Here is a 21,796-nt window from a genome sequence, read left to right as displayed (position 1 = left end):
GGATAATGAATTACATAACATACTAAAATAAATTTTACTTTTTTAAAGACTTTTTATGTGGCTACTGGAAATATTTAAATTACACATGTGACCATATTATGTTTCTAATAGACTGTGCTACTCTAGACCCATCATCAGCACAAGGATTGGGTAGCTCTTCCAGCTTGAAGGGCACACGGAAGCCCCATGATAACAACTCTGGGAATGACAGGAACCATGGCACAGACACTGTTACTACCTTCTTTATTTGTCCTGAGTGAGTCCTCAGGAAAATTTAAGTATGTTTGAGGGAGAAGTTTCCAACTTAGTTTTTATAATAAAAAGGGTTTGTATGCCATTAATCTAGAAATAAACCTGGAACTTGGAGGCAGCATATTGTTATGGGAGTAAAAATGGACTAGAAATTAGGAGACTTGGATTCTAATGCAGACCTGCCATCACTCATTTATTCTTCCCATGGTGCTGAGTTCTCACTGTGTGCCAGGTCATATTCTTAGCATAATAGTGCCCTGTACTAGGCCTTGGGAATTCAAAAACAAAGCACAGATCCCAGTGTAATGGAATTCATATCCACTGTGGGTCCTCAAGGAAGAACTTCCCACTCAGGGGTCTGCCAAAGTAAAACAGATTAGCAACAACAAGGGTATTTTAGGTCAAGGGCTTAACCTTGGGTAATAGGGCTTCTGAGAACCTAGAATAGCTGTCCTGCGTATAATTCTTACACATTTAAAATTTAGAAAAACACTGTGATATGTAAACAAAACTACTTTCTAATCACTTCTAGATCACAATGTAGTATGAGATTTGAAGTCTATAGTCTATAAAAGACCCTTTCAACTCTGAACTTTTCTGATTTGGTGTTCTGACTCTTTATTCAATGGCAAGATTTTATTTGTTTGTTTGTTTTGAGTACCATATATTCCAGGTACTGTTCTAGGTGTGGGGGATAGAGTAATGAACAAAACAGAGTCTTTGCTTACATTCCAGAATAGAGAGGTGGTTAGAGAGATAGGTCATATATTTGTTTGCTTGTTTATTATCTATCAGATAGGTGGTATAAGTTTTCTGAAGAAAATATAGCAGAGTAAGGAGGTAGAGAATGTGGGGTTTTGTGGAGGGGGGGCTAGTATTCAAAGGCTAGCTAGATTCCTAGTCACATGCTAGTCTACTCACAAGAACCATGAAGTAGTAAGGAAAAAAGAGTATGATGAATGCTTAAGAAAAAAATATTGTGATGTTTGTTAAAGATGGTAAGGCAGACTTTATTCAAAGTGATTATTACATTGGGGTATTGTAATGGGGAGACAGATTGAGCCCAACTCTGAATATAAGGAAAAGTGAGAATTTATAGCCAAGGAGCAGGTTGAAGGTAGTAGATGGAAAATTACTAAGAGGAAACATCACGGGTAAGGCGAAGTTTGGACTAACTTGACATGAATTTTGCTGGAGGCAGGCCAAGGTGGTAGGTAAGGAATTTGGTCAGATGTCAGAGGTGAAGAATTTTCATTAAACTGACCTGGCAGGATTATTGGTAAAAGTGGACTAAACAGAGCTCAAAGTCAGGGCCTAGTCAGAAAGAGAACTTAGTGCAACCAGACTCAGGTTTGGTCAGAGGAGAGATTCTTTGTCATGAATATCTGATTCTGGGTACATATGTCTTTGTTTTATGGTTGGTTATATTTCTTGTATAGTAAACCTTGGTACTGCTGAAAGGGAGCCCTGGCCAGGGCAAGAATACCCAGCTCTCATTCTTCATTTTGAGGTCTTAACCCTCTGAAAGCTGCATCCTCCCACATGGTAGTGTATGTTACCAGAGGTTCTGTCTCCCCTCTTGAATATAATGCTTGAGGTTTTCTTCCCCTTTACCATCCCAGCTTCTGGTCTATAAATGGGGTTCCTTCTAATGCTTATGAGGAGGGATGGCAAGTCCTAGGAACTGTAAGTACTAGGGCCTTGCTATGCATTTGATCTAGGGCATTCTTTATTCCCTTTGGCTAATCTTAATCTCACTTTTCATACCATGTGACTCTGATCACTTTCTCTGACTAGAATCTTTGTAAACATTGATTCTTTCCCAAAGATTAACATCCTAAAAGTACCCTTACCTGTTGTAGCCCTAGAAATCCATTCCTTTCACCATATTGGCTATACAGCATAATTGGTAAATGGCCCAGGAATGTTCTGACCTTTGTAGAAGGGGGATGCACAGAGTTTTTGGCTTTCTACCTTCTGGGTTTGTTTCACACAAAATGATAGGCCACTTGATATATGTGCAGAGAGTCCTGGCCTATTCCCAGAGGTCCTCAGTTGTTTCCTCCTGGCCAAGATTTGGGCCGGAAGCAATTTTACAAGGAATTCTTATATTCCTAATCACATTTATTTGATAAGTCAGAGAAAGAAAACAAAGGAATCAGCCATTTCAGAAAGCAGAAGGATTTTTTTTTCCTCTTGACTTTTTTTTGGTAGTCTGATGCTGATGTGATTTAAGGGTTTACTCCTTGCCATAGTTCTCAGCTTTCTGTCCTTGAAACTTACTCCTTTGGATTGATAAATTTTGTTTTGATGTGCTCTCTTTTCAAACATAGATATTCTTTGAATAGGATGCCCTATTTTTCCCAGCGTTAGGCATTCCTTAGGAAAAGACACCAGAAAGGTGTGGTCTTTTTTGAGGGTGTATGTATGAGATTTGATGAGTTGGCTAGAGTAGATAGGCTAATAGAACAGGGCAGAATGAGAGCACTGGACCCCTTGAAGGAATCCAGAGCGTCAGCTTTGAGCTGGGTGGACCCCAGTGCCTCACTATCCCATTCCAGCTCAAATATTACTTCTTCTTTATGGCTTTCCCTGTCCTGGTTTTCTGCTGGGCCTCTCACAGTCTTCTCATTCCAATCTGTTACTGAAATTAAATGCTTATTATTTATGATTTGTTACAGATTTTTTAATAACATGTTTCACTTAATTTTGTGATTGTCTATATTGCCATTTCCCCTCTCCAGACCTCCTAAATAAGAAAGCAAGGACAGTGTCTTATACACCTGGCACATAGCTTAGTGCCTGATAATGCCTTGAACTGATTTAGAGATCAAATTGTCCTCACTCTTTAGCCCTTGTTAATTTCATTTTTTTGTAGACAGTAGTAGCAAAGAGAGGTTGGGAAAAGAGATGGACTTGACTTAGACTTCCTGGCCTTGAAGCTTGTCCTTTCAGCCTATTCTGGCTTCTGGTATCCTTTTGAGTTCTGAGCCAATTGACTGGTTGAATTTTTCTTTTATTTTTTTATATATAAATGTATTTTTTATTAGTGTTCAATTTGCCAATATATAGAATAAGACCCAGTGCTCATCCCATCAAGTGCCCCCCTCAGTGCCTGTCACCCAGTCACCCCCACCCCCACCCACCTCCCTTTCTACTACCACTAGTTAATTTCCCAGAGTTAGGAGTCTTTCATGTTCTGTCTCCCTTTCTGATATTTCCCACTCATTTTTTCTCCTTTCCCCTTTATTCCCTTTCACTATTTTTTATATTCCCCAAATGAATGAGACCATGTAATGTTTGTCCTTCTCCGACTGACTTATTTCACTTAGCATAATACCCTCCAGTCCCATCCATGTCGAAGCAAATGGTGGGTATTTGTCATTTCTAATGGCTGAGTAATATTCCATTGTATACATAAACCACATCTTCTTTATCCATTCATCTTCCGATGGACACCAAGGCTCCTTCCACAGTTGAGCTATTGTGGACATTGCTGCTATAAACATCGGGGTGCAGGTGTCCCGGCGTTTCATTGCATCTGTATCTTTGGGGTAAATCCCCAGCAGTGCGATTGCTGGGTCGTAGGGCAGATCTATTTTTAACTCTTTGAGGAACCTCCACACAGTTTTCCAGAGTGGCTGCACCAGTTCACATTCCCACCAACAGTGCAAGAGGGTTCCCCTTTCTTCACATCCTCTCCAACATTTGTGGTTTCCTGCCTTGTTAATTTTCCCCATTCTCACTGGTGTGAGGTGGTATCTCATTGTGGTTTTGATTTGTATTTCCCTGATGGCCTGACTGGTTGAATTTCTACATTAAACTCTATCCCCTGCTTCAAAACCTAAATATCTAGATGACTGAATGGGTTTGGTGCACTTAGGGAACCCATATCCCCAGGATTTGATTCTTAAGTTCACCTACAGGCAGTGGTTACCAATTCATAAGAAGGTTTGGGGGGAGTTTGTTTGTTTGTTTAATATGGAAGCAAGCATCTTTCTTTGGGGCTGGGAGAAGTTGCTATGGCAGCTCTAGTTGAAAAATTTTTATTTGTTAGTAACGTAGAAAACCAGGCAGCTTTGCCTTCAGTCCTTCAGGAGATGGTAGGAAAGGGCTCTAAACACAGTGACTGTGCCATTTGCCCTCTGTATGGCTGGCCAGCCAATGTTGAAGGCACTGCACTCAGATGGGGATACTTGGCAAGACTATCTAGGAAATTAAGCCAAGCCTATCTGGAATATTGGTCTGAAAAGCAGAGATAGGCCTGAAGTTAACCTGGCCTGCACTAAAGCAACAGCAGGAGAATCAGCTTCATTTTTGCTCCTAAAAGGTACCTTTTCTGGACCAAAATGGAGCTGGTCTTGGAGGACCTGGCAATGAGTTCTGGGCCTCACCAGCATTGGAAAGGAAAGGTTGCCTCCTAAATAGCTATTTGCTCCTTTCTTATGCTTTCAGACTGCCTGAGGGAGCATGGTAAGCCTCTTGTCACCTGAATGAAATGTTGGGAACTGAATGTTTGCTTCTCTCTTTTTTTAATCTGAAGAAAAAAACTTCTAGAAGAAAACAAGATTAACAAAGAATGACACACTTCAGTCGTATGGTTCCAGGAAATGTTACAGACCATTAAAAGAGACTGGGAAAGATGGGTTTTGGGCTAAAGTCGTGGTTTACTCAAATCATACTCTTTTCATAGGTGGTTGCAGGCTTGGCAACATTCCTGTGACTATCTTCCCCACCCTATAGATGAGGAAACAAGGGAACAGAGAAGTCAAGTGTTTAATCCAAGGTCACTGGTGAAGCAAGACCCAAACTTAAGTGTTTTGATTACCAGTCTAGTAGCACTTGCTCATGGCTTCATGTGGTCTTACCCAGACCTTCCATCTTGGTTTAGTAAGCAGTCTTTTCCTTGGAGACAAACTTGAAAGGCCAATTACCAGTTCCAGCCCTTATATACCAGGTGTTCAAAGCTAATACCAGGTGTCAAGGCCAAATCAGGGGAACCTAGACTATGCACAGTTGAGGGAGCTGGGAAGAGAGAGGTAGCTTTGGAAATTCAAGTGTGCACTTGTGGAAGAAGAGAAGAAATAATTGGAGGACTCAGTCCTAGAATTGGGGGTTTTGCTCTCTAGGCAGCTAGGTGCTAAGCCCAAGACCCAGCAGTTCTGGTTGTGGACACAGCATCTTCTTTCTCTCTCCGATTATACTGAGTTGGCTGGATTTAGGGGTATGGCTGATCCTGCCCCCTTGAGATATAGGACTAAAGCAACAGTGTTAAAGCAATAATTGGGCCTCGGCAGTGCCCAATAGGTAGCATTCTTAGGTGTGGAATTCCTAGATGAAGTAGTTTTTAGATGAACTGCAAAGAGAAAAGGAAGACATGAAATGGGAATTAATTTAGTTTCTGTCTGTTGGTTCTTGGCCTGGTTGTTTCCAGTAAAAAGGAGTCAGCTTAATCTTTATCCTAAGACTTGTGACTCATGCTTCTGATTCTTCCTAGTCTGGGAAAGCTTTTAACTTTTAAGCCCATAAACTGTAGATGGTGGCCCTTCCTGAAAATGAATTGCTGGGGGAGCTGTCAGCTTGTGCTCTTCACAGGCAGTTTTCTCCTTTTAGGGTTAACTTGAGTATTGGGAAAAGAGAAGTAGGTAGGAGTTTAGAATATTTAGAAGTTTAGATCAAATCTAGAAAAGGGGGAAATCATCTCTGATTGGAGAACATGTCTCTACAAGGATTGCATGTCTCCCACCAACCAATTTTACCCCTCCCAGGGTAACCCAGAGAGTATCAGCAGTTCCGTGCATTCCTGGGCCCTTAGCTTTTCCCTTTGTACTTTCTACTCTGCTCCTTCCCTACACTCTGCATGTTCCCAGTAAAAAGGGAATGGATACCCACCCCATATAAGGGAATAGTCATCTTTACCCCTATAGTAGTAACTGACAGCTTAGAGTATAGGTGCAAGACCTTTTTGGAGAACAGCAAAGTACCCTGAAGTCTTCTGTGATATAACCAACTCCTCACCTGTCCCATGCATTGTTCTCTCCAGGCCATTAGAGAGCTAGAGCAGTCATCTGTTACTCCAGGAGGGGATAGTGCTGAAAAATCACTTACACTGGTATTCCAGAGGCATTAGACCAGAGGTCTTATGGAGGAGGAAAGCCAAACCTGTGTGTTCATTGAGGCTGCACCAAGCCCTTGGGGGCTTGGGGACTATTAAATGGAGTTCAGAACCCAGGCTGTTTCTGAGCTTCCTTCATCCCCAGCTGTGAGTCCACCTTATGTGTGTCTTTGGCCATATGCCCTACTAGATCCAAACATGCTTAATGCATCTGAGTCTGGACAATGACTTTGCTCATGCCATGCCACCTTATTCTAGAATTAGGTTTAGGAAACATTTTTTTTTCTCTCTCCAAGTTTAAAATACTTGCCATGGTCTTTTCTCCAAGTGAAGGGTTACTGTCACTATAAGTAAGCACAGGCAAGAACCAACTTTGGAGTTGCTGAGTTTTCAGCAGAAAAACCAACTGGGAAAACAAAGAAACATTCCAGGTCTTGTCTTTGTCTTTGTCTTTCACTGTGTATGTAATTTGAGCTTTGGTAGTTAAGCATCTATTTGTTCATTCCTGAATCAGACCCTAGTGTTGAATTTTGTAAAGGTTCATTGACCTTATTCACCTACTTCCCAGGAGTTTGTTTTAATCTTGATGTCTTTGGGTACTTGCCCAGAACACAAGGAATTGATACATCAGTGCTCTGATGAGAAGCCAAGGAAGGAGAAGTGACTGCCCACAGCTTTGAAGGCCAGCATTGGGAGATAGGTCAGGGTTGAATTCTACAATCTTAAAAGGTAATGTTCCTATTTCTGGTTGACAGCTTGATTCAGATTAAAATTATCCTATGGCTTTCTGACCTGAGTGCACTCTTTTCCTTTTTCACTAGCTGCAGGATAACAGTCGAGCTAGGATCCAGGGACATGTGCCAGGTTTGGAGACTACACATGGGATCATTCCAGGCATCTCTATGGGCTAAGCCCAAGGCATCAGCCAGTCAAAATTGCTAGAAATAGACTGAAAAGAGCAGGACAGTATATTGTCTTCCAAGACAATCTCTGTTAAGCATCCTGACCAGAAATTAGAGGAAGAAGCAGAGAATTCTTCAGACCCTGAGGGAGAAAATGAAACGATTGTTGCAAGAGTCAGAGGAAGAAATCATGGTCACCCTGGGACCCCCCTCCAGGCTTTCCCCAGATAAAGCTAAGTCAGAGACTATGTGTGGCATCAAGAGCAAGTACTCAGGCCCCATTGAATCCTTACCAGAAGATAGATCCCTGCTCCCTCACTGTGGGTCAACAGCCTCAGCCATTGGTGGGGATAGAGATGGGGGCCTGGCCCAGCATTGCAACTTTGAGCAGCAGGCCGGCAGCCAGTTTCCTCTGGGCTCTACAGCCTGTGCTTCGGGATCTGGCTCTCAGGATCTCTCATCTGTCAGCATTAGCACAAGCTGTCAAGAGCCCTCAGAAAGGAATCAAGCCAAGTCCCTTTTGTCCAGAGGCCCTCACCAAGGCTGCAGCTGTGAACAGCAAGAGCCTTTGGGGGATGTAGTAGACTATATAATCAGAGAGCTACAAGGCATCAGCCGTCTCCAAACTGAAATTGCTGAACTGCAGCAACACTTGAGCCAAGTCCGGGGTTCTGTGGATGAAGTGTCTAACTGTGTAGACTCAGTTCTGAGTGAAATAGAAGGCTTGCAGGTAGGCAGCGGCTCCCTGGCCAAGGTGTGTGCGGGGGAAATGGCCCAGGAACCCCATATGGACAGACCTAGTGAAGAAGCCATTCTGTATCTGTATGGACTTCCTGAGCAAGATGGGGAAAATACCATGGAGCTGGTACACAGCTTCCTGGCCATGCACCTCTGTGTTAATGGCATGCAATGCAACAGGTACATCAAAGAGGCTTACAGGGCAGGCAAAGCTCCAGCCCCCAGGCCTACTGTTGTGAAACTTGCCCATCTAGAGCATAGAGATTTCATATTGCAGAAATCCATCCTTTTGCAGAGTGTAGGAGTCCGGATTGCCACCAAAGAAGAACCGAGCTGGCCACAGTGCTATAAGAATCCCCAAAAGGAGTCTCTGTCATTTTTGCAACAACTTCAGGATCATAATGCAAATTCTTTAAACCACCATGAACCACTTCTTCAGATGGAAACAGGGGACACAGGACCCATAACAGGAGCATCTCAAAATCAACACAGAGAACCTCAAACCACTGAGCAGCAAGGCCTTTGCTTCCCACCCAAGAATAATTTCACAAAGCCAAGTGGTGTATCTAAGCCAGGAGAAGAAGTAGAAGGAACATCAGGAGCCTTCCAAGTTATTGGTGGCAGTTTGGGTGAACTGACAGGGAGAGAGGCTTCTCTGTCCACCTTCCATCAATTTGAGGAACCTTCCCCAGGATTAATCTCAGGAGAGGAGGGTTCTGGGAAACCCCAGGTTTTGAAACAGTCCAGCCAAGGATTTGAAGCATGTAGTATAGCAAAAAGAGAAAACAACTGCAGCAATAAAAGTGAGGCTGGTAGCTGCCTGTCACTGTCTGGATTGCTGAAGACAGAGGACAAGCTCCTGGCCTGTGAAGCTGGGCTTGATATTCTGAGCTCAAAGCAACTGGAGGACCTTTTGACAGATAAGTCCAAAAGGTTTGCAACTCTGAGCTGTGACCGTATGATGGAGGAAATTATCATAGGGCCTGAGACTTTCAGTGACATGGTTCATATTGACTTGAATGAAGAGGAGGAACATGCTACTCAGGTCCTTAAAGATGTCTTTGAAAAGTCGTCTTGTGGGCTGGTCGGTTTGCAGGAGGATGAAGATGTAGAAATTAAATTTTACAAAAGCAAACTGGGCCGAGCAATTAACCATTTTCGTTCAGCTCTACAGGGTGTGTTTCAGAAGCTGGAGAATAGTGGGTCCATCAGTCCTGAGGACCTGGAAAGCAATGAGAGTGGTTCTCAGTCAGAGAACAGTGATAGACTTCTTGGTACAATGAGTTCAGAAGGTGCCCAAGATTTCTCTGTGGAGAGCCCTGGGAGTCAGGAGAGTGAGAGCTTGCTCAGTATGGTATCTGGTGGAGTGGGCATTTCTACACAGAGAGACCAAACCTTTCAGGATCCTAGCAACTTCTCTCTGGCTTCTAACTCCTTGCCTATCGCATATTCATTGCCAGGTTTTTCTCTGGGTCCATGTCTGGGAAGTGAAACTTGTTCCAGGCCTGAATCTCCCAAGCAGGGCAGACTAAGCCTAGAGCAAGTGTGTGCAGAGACTGTCTACCTCAACAAGTGCATCAATAATTTTAAAAATGTTCTGAGAGAGAAAAGACTGAGGCAGAAAAAACTTTTGCATGAGCTAGTACAGAAGGCAAACCATCTCTCAGTAGAAGACATACACTCAGGTATTCAAAATCTATGTTTAATGGGGTAATAGCTGGCTGGGTATGGCCTCTATCAGGCTAGCATGAGACACAGGTTGGTGGTGAGTTTCACAAGGTGATGCGGGAGGTCCACAGCTTAAATTAGTCTAATTACTTGAATACAGATTTTAAGCTAATCCTGTGGGAATTAAAATGCAAGAGGGTTCTAAAGCAACAGGAAAGAAATTCCTGCCTCCAGGGAGCTTCCAATCTATGAGGGGGTTCAAGGTTAAGAAACTACATTTTCAAAAAAGGGAAGAACATGTGGGCAGGAGTAGTTTATAGCTGCAGGACCTTTAGGATATGCTGGTGTAAAGTAGGTGTCATGTCAGAGGCAGGAATGGCCATATTCCTTGCAGGCACTAGAGGGGCTGATGGCAATCCTACACTGCATTTTAAAATTATTCTTTGTGCATTTCTTGTTGAGATAAGATTGCCATTTCCCCAGCACCTGATGGGCCATTGTGGGAATTTCCCTTATCCTGACCTTTCTTCTTCCCAGTGCTGGACTTAACATAGAACCTTATTTTCAACTTGAAGCTATCCAGTGGTTGCCCTACCCAAGAACCTGACTCTGCATTTCATAGGTCATACATATTCCTTTTCTTCCATCTCCAGCTAAAGGCTCCTCACCTAAACTGGAGTATGGAATGGTTTTGACTTAAGAAACAAGAGTACTTTTTTTCTAGGCAGCATGGAGATATGTAGTTTTAAAATTACTTCTCCCGATCAAAATTAAATTTATCCAAAGAGCATATGCCGTATTCATCCAGTTTTAAATGTAAATGGGATTGTCCTCCTATGCATATAACCTGATTAATGTTTCTAAGGGAGAATTAAAATTATGAAACATATTGTGTTGACAAAGGTGTGAGGGAACAGGCACTTCTGCATTGCTGATGGGAAGGGAGTGTAAATTGGTATAACCTCTAAGGAAGACAATTTGCAAAATGTATCAGAATTCTATATACAAAAAAAAAAAAAAAAGAATTCTATATACCCTTTGAGCCCCAAAATCACTTCCAGGAATATATCTTACAGTTTTATTTTCACATGTGGAAAGGACGTGTGTTATATTGTTGAAGCATTGCTTTTAGTAGCAAAGATTGAAAACAACCTAAATGTTAAGAAACACTCATTAGGGGCAGCTGGGTGGCAGAGTCGGTTGAGCTTCACCCTTGGTTTCTGCTCAGGTCATGATCTCATGGGTCATGGGATAGACCTCCTGCATAGGACTCTGCCCTCAGTGGGAAGTCTGCTTGAAGACTCTCCCTCTGCCCATCCCCCAAATTGTGTGCATGCATGCCCCCCCCCTCACTCTCTTTCTCAAATTAAGAAAGAAAAACAGGTTAAATAATTCACTGGCACATCCTAACAATGGACTAAAGTACCATAGAGCTATAAAAAGAATGAGATAGCTCTTTTATGAAATGGAGAGATATCTAAGATATATTGCCATATGAAAAAAAACAAGGTACAGAACGATATGTATAAGATGCCTACATTTGTATAAAAAAGAGAAAGAATACATAAATGCATAGTGTCTGTGTGTATAGAATATCTAACAAAGATATGTAAGAGATTGATTTCATGATTGCCCAGAGGAAGGGTATTAGGTGAAAAACTAAGGAGATGAAAAGTAGACTTTATTTTTAATGTAAACCTTTTTTACATTTTTTAGAATTTGAGTAATAAATGTCATATCAAGTCATAAAATTAAGTTTAAAAAATAAATTAAAATCACATCATGTTCCTTTCAAATATCCCTAGAGCTATTCCTTATAGTTTATCAGAAAAGTCTAAATTCCTTCATTTGACATTCAGGACTGCTACAGTTGGTCTCTAGTTTACAATTCCAGGCTTATCTTTGGTTGTCCCACTGTATTCCACCCAAAAGGAAACTATACTGTCATAAATTCACCTTGTACTGTCTGTTCTCTGCATATTCACATATACATGCTTTCTTTTAGCCTAAGGTGCTGTGTTAATCAAATCAGCCTAGCAAAATTTATTCAGTTCTTTAATATGCAGCCAAAGCATCACCTCTTCTAGGAAACTTTCTATAATTCTTCAACTTTAAGGAATTTCTTTCTCCTCTTAACTTTGCAGCCCTTTTTCCTTCTCCCTGGGCATTTAGAGATTATTACATTACAATGGAAATAACAAATATCAAAGCAGTACTTCCTTACTGACTCCTTAAACCTTGGTGGGAATTGATGTTAGCATGAGCTCCCAGCACACTGGGCTGGCTCTTAGCTTGCAGAATTCCCCTTCTGAGCTAATATCCTGGTGGGCAATGTAGGAGCTTGTAGTACCTGTGGTAAGCAGGTGGTGGCAGCAGCAGTGATAATGAGACAAAGTAGGTTTTCTGAAGCACCAACAAGAAAGCAAGCCAAAGTTCTGGGTCCTAGCCAAGATCAAGTCTGGTCTGTGGGCTGCAGAGGGAGTAGTGGAGGGGTGCTGGGTCCAGGCCTGACTCCAGAACATTCCATAAGGTAGGAAGAATAGAGCAAGGTAAGCTCATAGGGGACAGGCTTTCCACTAACACACTCTGGTTGGGAGAGCCCACAAAAGCAGTCACCTTAAGCTAATAAACTGATTCAGTATTAGTGGCTACTACTACAATGAAATATTTGAGAAATCAGCTTTTTTTTTTTTTTTTTTTTTTTTTTTTGCTGCTCTGCTTGGGACCTAAGTTAACTAGTCTTACTGTTAATTTGAGTTCCTATTTTTCATCCTTTTCCTTCTCTTTTGGGGGGTACTGTTTTAAGTACTGTTATATGCATTATATGAAAATTCAATTATTTTATTTCTACAGTCTACCAAAATAGCTTTTGTCAAGGCCATCAGGTGATCATCATATTGCCAAACTCCTGATCCTTTTTTAGTGTTCCTCTTAATCAGTCAATCAGCAACCTGACATGATTATGTCCTTCCTATAATTACTACAGCTTTATTGAGTTATGATTTACATACCATAAAGTTCACCCTTAAAAAGTATATAATTGATTTTTTTAGTAGATTCATGGAATTATGCAGCCATCAACTCCAAAACATTTCTAACACCCCAAAAAGAAATGCCTTACCTATTAGTGGTCACTCTCCAATCCCTTTGCTTCCAGCCTCTAGCAACTTCTAATCTACTTTCTGTTTCTATGGTTTTTTGCCCGTTCTGGATGTTACATATAAATGGATCCATATAATATGTGGCCTTCTTCCTCTTAGCATGTTTTTAAAATTCAACCATGTTGTAATATGTATCAATACTTCATTTCTTTTTGTGGTGGAATAATATTCCATCATATGGATACACCATATTTTGTTTATCTGTTCATTATTTGATGGTACTTAGTTTGTTCTTTTTTTACTACTTTTTGGCTATTACAAATAATGTTACTATGAACATTTGTGTACAAATTTTTGTGCAGACATATATTTAGAATTCTCTTGGGTATTTATTAAGCGGAATTCCTGGGTCACATGGTAACTCTAAGTTTAACATTTTTGAGAAATTGTCAGACTATGTCCAGTGTGGATGCACCATTTTACATTCTGACCAGCAAGGCATGGCAGTTCTAATATCTCCACATTCTTGCTAACACTTACTAAATATCTGTGTTTTTTTATTACAACCCATCCTAGTGTAAGTGGTATCTTACTGTGGTTTGGTTTTCATTTCCGTAGTGGCTAATGATGTTAAGCATCTTTTCATGTGCATATTGGCCATTTATATATTTTCTTTCGAGAATTGTCTATTCAAATTGAGTTGTCTTTTTGTTTTTGAGTTGTGAGTGTTCTTTATATATTCTGGAGATGTGCCCCTTATCACATATATCATTTGTAAATATTTCCCCCCAATCTTTGTGTTGTCATTTCACTTTTTTGATGGTGTTTTTTTGAAGCATATATGTTTCATTAAAAAAAAATTATTGTGGTAAAATCTGCATCGTATAAAATTTATCATTTTAGCCTTTTTAAGTTCATTCACATTGTTGGAATCATCACCATCATCCAATATTCAGAACTTTCTCATCTTCCTCAGTTGAAACTCTCTACCCATTAAACTAATTCTCCATTCTCCTTTCCCCACCAGCCACTGGCAACCACATTCAACTTTCTGTCTCTATCAATTTGATTGCTCTAGGTAGCTCATATAAATGGAACCACACAATATTTGTCATTTTGTGACTGGCCTGTTTTACTTAGTGTAATGTTCTTAAGGTTCATTCATGTTGTAGCATGTGTCAGGATTTTTTTCCTTTCTAAGGCTGAATGGTATTCCGTTGTGCGTATATATACCACATTTTGTTTATCCATTCACTTGTAGGTTGATATCTGGGTTTCTTCTACCTTTTGGCAATTATGAATAATGCTGGCATGAACATGGGTGTATAAACATCTGTTTTGAGTCCTTGCTTTCATTCCCTTTAGGTATATAACTAGAATTGGAATTGCCATATTGTGTTCTACAGTGGCTGCACCATTTTACATTCCTATCAACAGTGCACAAAGTTCTAATCTTCCTGCATCTTTGCCAACAGTTGTTAATTCTCTCTCTTTTTTTTGTAATAACAGTTATAATGGGTATGAAAAAGAGTACAAAAGTTTTAGATTTTGATGAAATTCAATTTATTTTTCTTTTGTAGATTATGGTTTTGGTTTCATAGTTAAGAAACCATTGTCGAATCCAAGGGCATAAAAATTTACTCCTGTTTTTTTCTAAATGTTCTTTAGTGTTAGCTCATTAGATCTATCTGATCCATATTGAGTTAATTTTTTGTATATGGTGTGAGATAGGGATCTGACTTCATTCATATGCATAAGGATGTTCCAGCACCATTTGTTGAAAAAGATTTCTTTCCCCCATTGAATGGTCTTAGCACCCTTGTCAAAAATCAACTGACAGTAAATTTAAGAGTTTATTTCTGAACCTTCAGTTCTATTCCACTGATCTTTTAGTCTGTCCTTATGCCTCAGTTCTTGCTTTTTGAAACACTTTCTTCATTTGGTTTCCATGGGACCTCTCTGTATTGGTTCTACGCCAGTATTACTGACCTTTCCTTCTTAGCCATCTTTACTGGTTCTTCCTCATCTTCCCAACCTTATAGAATCCCAGGATTCAATCCTGATTTCATCTTTTTTATTCATACTCATGGGCTAAGTAATCTATTTCAATATCACGAGTTTCATAAGGATTCCCAGATTTATATCTCTGGCCCAGCCCTCTTCCTTGAATGCCAAACTCTACATCTTAACATTCTCATTTGGATGTAAATAGGCACCTTACATTAACATATCTGAAACCAAACTCCTGGTCCTTTTCCCCAAGCCCTTGCCAAACCTGCTTTTTCTATAATCTTCCTTACCAGTATATGACAATTCCATTCTTGCAGATGCTCAGGCCCAAAGCCATAGAGTCATTCTTGTTTTTTCCATTTCTCTCATAGCCCACATCCAATCAGTTAGTCAATCTGCTTATTATAACTTAGGATGTAACCTAAACTCTAATATTTATAGCAGCAATGTCCACAATAGCCAAAGTATGAAAAGAGACCAGATGTCCATCACTAGATGAATGGATAAAGCAGATGTATACACACACACACACACACACACACACACACAGAGTAATACACTGAATATTACTAAGCCATCAAAAATAATGAAATCTTGCCATTTGCAATGATGTGGATGGAACTAGAGGGTATTTGCTAAGCAAAATAAGTCAGTCAGAGAACGACAAATACCATATGATTTCACTCGTGTGGAATTTAAGAAACAAAACAGATGAGCATAGGAGAAGGGAAGGAAAAATAAAGTATGATGAAAACAGAGAGGGAGGCAAACCATAAGAGACTCTTAACTATAGGAAACAAATTGAGGATTGCTGGAGTGGAGGAGGGGGAGGGAATGGGATAATTGGGTGACGGGCATTAAGGAGGGCACCTGATGTAATGAGCACTGGATGTTAAATGCAACTGATGAATCACTAAATTCTACCCCTGAAACTAATAATACAGTATATGTTAACTAAATTGAATTTTAATAAAGAATTTTTTTAAAAGGTAACCTAAACCTTACCAGTATCTCTACCTCCACCACTATTATTCTTGTCTAACTCACCATTTTGTTTATCCAGTGATTTCAGTAGCCTTACTGGTCTCTCTGCTTCTATCCTTGTTCCTCTTCAGTCTGTTTTCCCTACAGTAATCAGAGTAATGCTTACAAAACATGAATCAGATCATATCACTTCTCTGCTCAAAAGCTTCAGTTGGTTTTCTGTCTCAGAATGAAAGCCAAAGTGCTTATGAGCTCGTAGAACCCTATCTGAACTGCTGCTCTATTGAAAACTTGCTGTTCCTCCACACCAATTATGTTCTCACCTTAGGCTTTACACTTGCTCTATGTTCTGACTAGAATACTTTTTTCCTAGAATCTGAATAGCTTCTTTACCCTTTCCTTCAGGTCTCTGCTTAGATGTCACATTATCATTGAGGGCTCCCTGTGACAACCTTCTATAAAATTTTAATAGTGGGGTGCCTGGATGACTTAGTTGGTTAAATGTCTGCCTTTGGCACAGGTCCTGATCTCAGGGTCCTGGGCTCAAGCTCCATGCCAGGCTCCCTGCTCAGTGCAGAGTCTGCTTCTCCCTCTGCCCCTCCACCCCTGTTCATACTCACTTGCACTCTCTCTCTCAAATAAATAAAAATCTTTTTAAAAAATAGAATTTTAATAGTAACTATAACATCACCATGGGGGGTGCATTATCTTTTCCCCTTCCTTGAATTTTGCAGCAGAGTCTCTATCACGAGTGATATGGTGTGTATATAGTTCCAGATCCTGGAACCAAATGCCTATTTTGAATTTTGGCTTTACCCCTTGCTGTGATTTCAGGCAAATTTCTTAACCTCTCTGATGATCTTCAGTTTAATCAATTAAAAAATGGAGATAATAATAGTATTTACCCAGTAGAGTTGTTGGGAGAAATAAGTGAGCTTATTTAAATAAAATATCAGATACATGATATGTTAGATATGTAGATAACACTTAGTGTTAACTACTGTTATCATCTTCATCATTATTAATCATCAGCTCCTCCTCTAGAATAGAAGCTTCTCAAGATCAGGGAGTTTGTTTCATTCACTTTGCTTCATTACCAGCACTGAGAACACTGCCTGGTGTGCAGTAAATTCTCAATAAGTACTTGTTGAAGAAATGAATCCTCGCTATAACCCTGGGAGGTAGCATTCTTATCTGCTTTTTACAGATAAGGAAATGCAGGCTCAAATGAAATTGAGTGTCTCAAGTCTTTTGACTCCTAAGTACAATGGAGTTAAGATTGTTTTAATAATGGGAAAGGATGTCACTTCCTTATAAAATGTATTCTCTGGAAGAGTGCCATCATCCTTAGGGATGAGGTATCTTTTTCTTTCTTGCAGAATGAGTGTCCTATAGATATATTGCACTTGAACTGAAAATTCAATTTGAGTGGAAAAATGTTAAGGCATTTTAGGAAATTGGGAAGCACAAAAAGTTTGACTCTTAACAAGAAAAGGGTTTGTTAAGTTTGGCCAACGGGTAGAACAAACTGAAGAGCCGGTACATCAGTTCCTTGGGGTCTGGAAAATGGTACAGACTATTGACTAAGAGACCTATGTTTTCTTTGGTGACGGGCAAAACACATGTTCTTCTTATAAGCTGTTGTTTCCTAAGTCCTGAAAGTTCAGGTTCCTTTCACTATATACAAATGCTAGAAGATATGCTAAGCCCTCAGGCTACAAGGGTAAAATTATATATATGTAGAGAGCCTTGACAGCCTTGTCAGCAGATTCTTAGGCATTATGGGGAACTCTGGGAAGAATAGACACAAAGTAAGTTTGACTTGTTGAAGAGGGTGTATTTTTAAGATAGTGGAGATGGAGAGAAACCTTTCCAATTTGAATCACAGGATCAGTTAAAGTGTTCCTTGCCTAATTTTCTTTTTCAAAGAGAACAGAATACAGTAAGGGAGGTGGAAGTAGATGCAGAGGCAATATGACCCCATTCCAATAAGTGTCTTTTGCATCTCATCCACACTCCTGTAGCTACACTGTTTTTAAGTATTCCTATTCCTGAGTTCACTCTTCTGTCAAGTCAGGTGACCCATTAAGCCATTAGAAATAGGTGAAAAAGTGGAAACTTAAGAATTAGTGTCTATGATTCTCCCTTTTACTTGTTATGTAATATCAGTGGGTCTTTAAAAGGGAGGGGAAAAAATGGAGGGGAAGCTGATTGGCCCAGGTGAATGAACCTGCCTTAGAGAAGAAAACTTGTGGAGCTATCCACATGTGGCCTAGTAGGCAATGTAGTCTGATGAATAGGAGAAGGAGTAATCTCTGGAATTCATCTTCCTCTACTGTGGCTTGCTAAGGTTCTTCTGGAAGCATCGGTGTCCTTTGGTGCATTGGTCTGGATTTAATAGATAATCAGGCCTGGGGTTGCTGTCATGGTTTTATCATCTAGATTATGGTGACTTCTGTTAGAGCAGTGGCCATTTGATGCACCCATCTGTAGCTTTTGAGCATCCTGGTCCTAGCCTTAACACCAGGCCTGAACCTGGCCTAAGTTAACTTAGGCTTTGGGAAAACAGGCCGGGGTTTGTTGGGCAAATGCATAGCCAAGCCTGCACTGTAAAATGGAAAGGGTTCAGTCACCAGGCCTTTGGGGTTTGAGAACTTATCCCAGACCCAGAGTGAGCTCATATAGCTTCTGAGGAAGGAACTCACTTTGTGCTTAGCCAGTTCAGATAGTCTGTTGGAGTGGCCTTTGGTAACAAAGCTTGTGGCCCTGGTTTCTGTGACGCTGCATGCAGGCCAGTTAGGAAAGGGGGAAAAAAGGGGTGACTGAAATCCCCAGGTAGGCTTTGTCCTTTAGTTTGAATAGCCAAACCGGGAATGATCTAAACTAAAAGCAGGTACAGCCAATACAGGAGGTAAGGATTCTGGAAACTAGGCTCTGTGAACTGGACCTCTTCCTTTCTTCTATGTTTCTTAAGATTTAGCTGGCATTTTCTTTGGGTTCCGTGCAATGGGACTGAATCTACTAACCTTTCTGCCCTTTTTTTCTGCTCTTTCTCTCCTTGCAGAAAGAAAGCGAGGAGCCATTCAGGTTGTGCCTCTGGCCCTTTGGGCCCTTTTTGTTGTCTATTTTCTGCCCTTCTCCTGAGCACGGTGTGCGTGAGTGTGTGCGCGTGTGTGTATGCGTATGCGTGTGTGCATACGCACACACATTTATGATCTGTATCTCTGAGCTTTGGCTCATGCAGATAGTCTGTTTTTCCTGAAAGCAGTTTGTGGGCATGCTCCATTCTTGTGTGTGCCCCTGCAGACATCCCTGGAGCACAGTGTGAGAATGTGTGTGCCAGCATGGTGCACATTCAATGTAGCATGTGTGTGCTTATACTTGTACTCAGTTTGACTACCCCAAACACTGATTGCCCCTCCTCTTCTACTTTGCACAGTGTTTGTCCATTTTTTGCTTGTTACTGCAGGTTGGCATCTGCTGTAAACCCTGGCTGAGCCCAGCATGCATATACTTTGTATTTGGGATAAGGAGTTGCTGTGGACGTTTTGTACCTCTTGCCTGGGGTCCTAAGTGTGAATGTGCTTTGTGCTTCTGAGCAGGTTTCTTGGTCTCTCTGTGAGCCTAAGCTTCTGTCAACCTGTGATGTGCTTCCCCCATGCCATGTGAATGCACAGTATAACTAATGCTCTGTGCCTATAAGCACTGGTTCTTAAAGACAGTGAGGGTTTGCTATTGCCCGTGATTCAGGCCCTGGTGAACACTGGATCCTTCAGATGGGTGTGCACACATGTTTTATCACCCTATGTGCAGGATCCATGATCACCTTGTATTTCTTTCAGGCGTAAGTTGTGTCTATGAATGTATCTGCTGTAGGTACTTTATCAGACCTCCTCTCACTCTCAGTCCTCCAGTACCTCTGTGTGTATGTTCTATGCTTTGTCTGCAGGCTTTAGCAGACCCATTATCTCCTCTCAGCATAGGATATGTGTATAATCTGAGCTTGTTGAACCCTGGTTCTCAGAGATTTTTCATGACTTTGTTTCTTTAAGAAACATCTAATTCTGTGGTTTCTGGCAAACATCTAATTCTAGCTGGGAAAAAAATTCTGCTCGGTACAGTGACTGTTTTCGTAGGGAATTTAAGTCCTGGGTGGTAGAATCTGGGGATAGGCTCAGAAGCAACCTTAGGAGATGTGTATCAACCACTTCTGGTTTCCTTTTGGGCCTGGCTCTCCTTTTGCCAATGTTATCCCACCCATAGAACCAGAGCAAGAGCCAGATAAGGTGAAATGGGTTCATGAAGGGCTGTAGGCAATAGGCAGATAGGCTTGCCTAGAATACAACCTGAGAAGGGTCTTAAACCCAAAGTTCATCTGGAGCCTACTGCTAATCCAGGGTAATTCTTACCTACTTTTACATCACCCTATACCACGGCTGCCCTATCTCTCTTTTCTACTTTGTCTTGCCTAATTTTGTCTGTTAATTCTCCCATCTGGGGCTTTCCCAAATGTTACCCCCTGTACAAAGTTAAACACCTCACCTCTGCCTCCCTTGTTCTGGAGCTCAGGTCTCAGGGGGTAGGAAAGTTTTGGGGGTGGGGTAGAGAAGAACAAGGGGCAGGATGCCCCAGACCTGCCAGCACTAGGTTTATTGAGCTTAAACAGCATTTACCATTGGTTGTCTGGAGAGAGCCCTAGAAACTTTGGAACTTTTCTCTGTACACTGCTTAAAGGATTTGTGTGTGTGTGTGTGTGTGTGTGTGTGTGTGTGTGTGTGTGTGTATTTGTTTCTAGAGAGACCTCTAAAAACTTTCTAAATGGTTTCTTGCTTGAATTATTTGGTACCTCAGGTTTCAATTTCTCATTATAAAGTTCATAAAGTCCACCAGAAGATAATCTAAGTATCCAATCTATCCTGGGTTCTCTTGTTAAATAGAGAGAGCTTATCAAATGTAGAGTGTCTATGAGTTAGGGCTTCAAAGAATCACAAGATGAGATGAGAATACAGAAATTCACCATTCTGTGACAGCTAAGGGAACCTAGGAACATAACTAGAAAAGACTTTATATGAAGTTGTCCTTTTGCTTAAGTGAAGCCTGGAAGCCCAAATGGAGCTTTTTTTCTTTGGGGCTTGGCTTCTGTTACATATACCAGTAGATTTTGTGTGTGTGTGTGTGTGTGTGTGTGTGTGTTGGGGGGTGTAAGTTCTGGTACCTCTCACACTCCCAGTGGACCTTAGCCTTGAGATCTCAGTGAGCTTGACCTTATATCCTTTCTGTTCAGTAGGAAGAAAGAAAACAAAGTAGTGTTCATTTCAGCAACCTGCTTGTTGCTCTGGCTGATGAGAGCATTGGCTTAGGCATCAGTCTGGCGATGTTGCCACATTGTGTATGTGGCCTACACTTCTCTGAGCTTCCTACTTTACTGCTCACTGCCTGACCAAAGAAAGATGGCTGTCTCCCATCTTTTCTAGGATCTAACTTTTTTTCTATCTTCTTTTAAAGATTCCAGATGATGGTCACCCTTCTTTGCCCCAGTGGCTTCCGGAAGGGTAAGTGATTCGCTACACGGTTTCTGTGAATTTACAGTCTGTCATGCAACTTCTAGATTTTCCCCTGGGAAGCAGTAGAAAAAGCTCCATAAGTTGGATCCTGGGAAAGAAGAGACTGCTATAGAAATTGGTTGGTTCTCTGGGGAGAGGAGAGAACTCTGTAGACTGATTCCTCAGAGATAGAAGAGAGAGCTTTATAGAGTCATTTCCCTGGAGCAAGGAAGGGAACTATGGGGCTTTCCTATCCTTGCCTCTAGAATTTCTGATTGATTGCATCTTAGTAATGATATACCCTTTAGGTAGAAGAAAGAGGAAACTAGAAAAATATCTGCATTTGACACACTTTTTTTTATTCCATTGTTGATAGTGTAGTCGATTAGATTACTCTCTGGGCTCTGTCCTAACTTCAGCTGTTGTGAATCACCACCAACTTACTCCATTCCACTCTAGTCAAGACATAAGTAGCATCCCTTA

The 21,796-nt window shown here is 41.0% G+C and overlaps 1 protein-coding gene across 33 annotated transcripts in view; it reads left to right on the top strand.

The window, feature by feature from the left end:
- The window catches only part of UNC13B (unc-13 homolog B), a 245,728-nt gene that overhangs the window by 187,870 nt on the left and 36,062 nt on the right, over positions 1 to 21,796 (top strand). For 28 of the 33 annotated variants that reach the window (XM_072728005.1, XM_072728015.1, XM_072728001.1 and 25 more), the window contains one exon: positions 21,276 to 21,322. In XM_072728005.1, the coding sequence (XP_072584106.1) occupies positions 21,276 to 21,322 (47 nt within the window). Of the gene's footprint in view, positions 1 to 6,975; positions 7,097 to 7,188; positions 9,693 to 18,834; positions 18,858 to 21,275; positions 21,323 to 21,796 lie in introns of all 33 variants that reach the window. The other 5 variants (XM_072727993.1, XM_072727991.1, XM_072727992.1 and 2 more) reach the window with 1 other exon arrangement.

The sequence above is a fragment of the Vulpes vulpes genome, chromosome 12 (assembly GCF_048418805.1).
Source record: "Vulpes vulpes isolate BD-2025 chromosome 12, VulVul3, whole genome shotgun sequence".
Classification (NCBI taxonomy): domain Eukaryota; kingdom Metazoa; phylum Chordata; class Mammalia; order Carnivora; family Canidae; genus Vulpes; species Vulpes vulpes.
The sequence above is the reverse complement of the archived record's forward strand: the minus strand, read 5'-3'. Positions and strand labels throughout refer to the sequence as shown.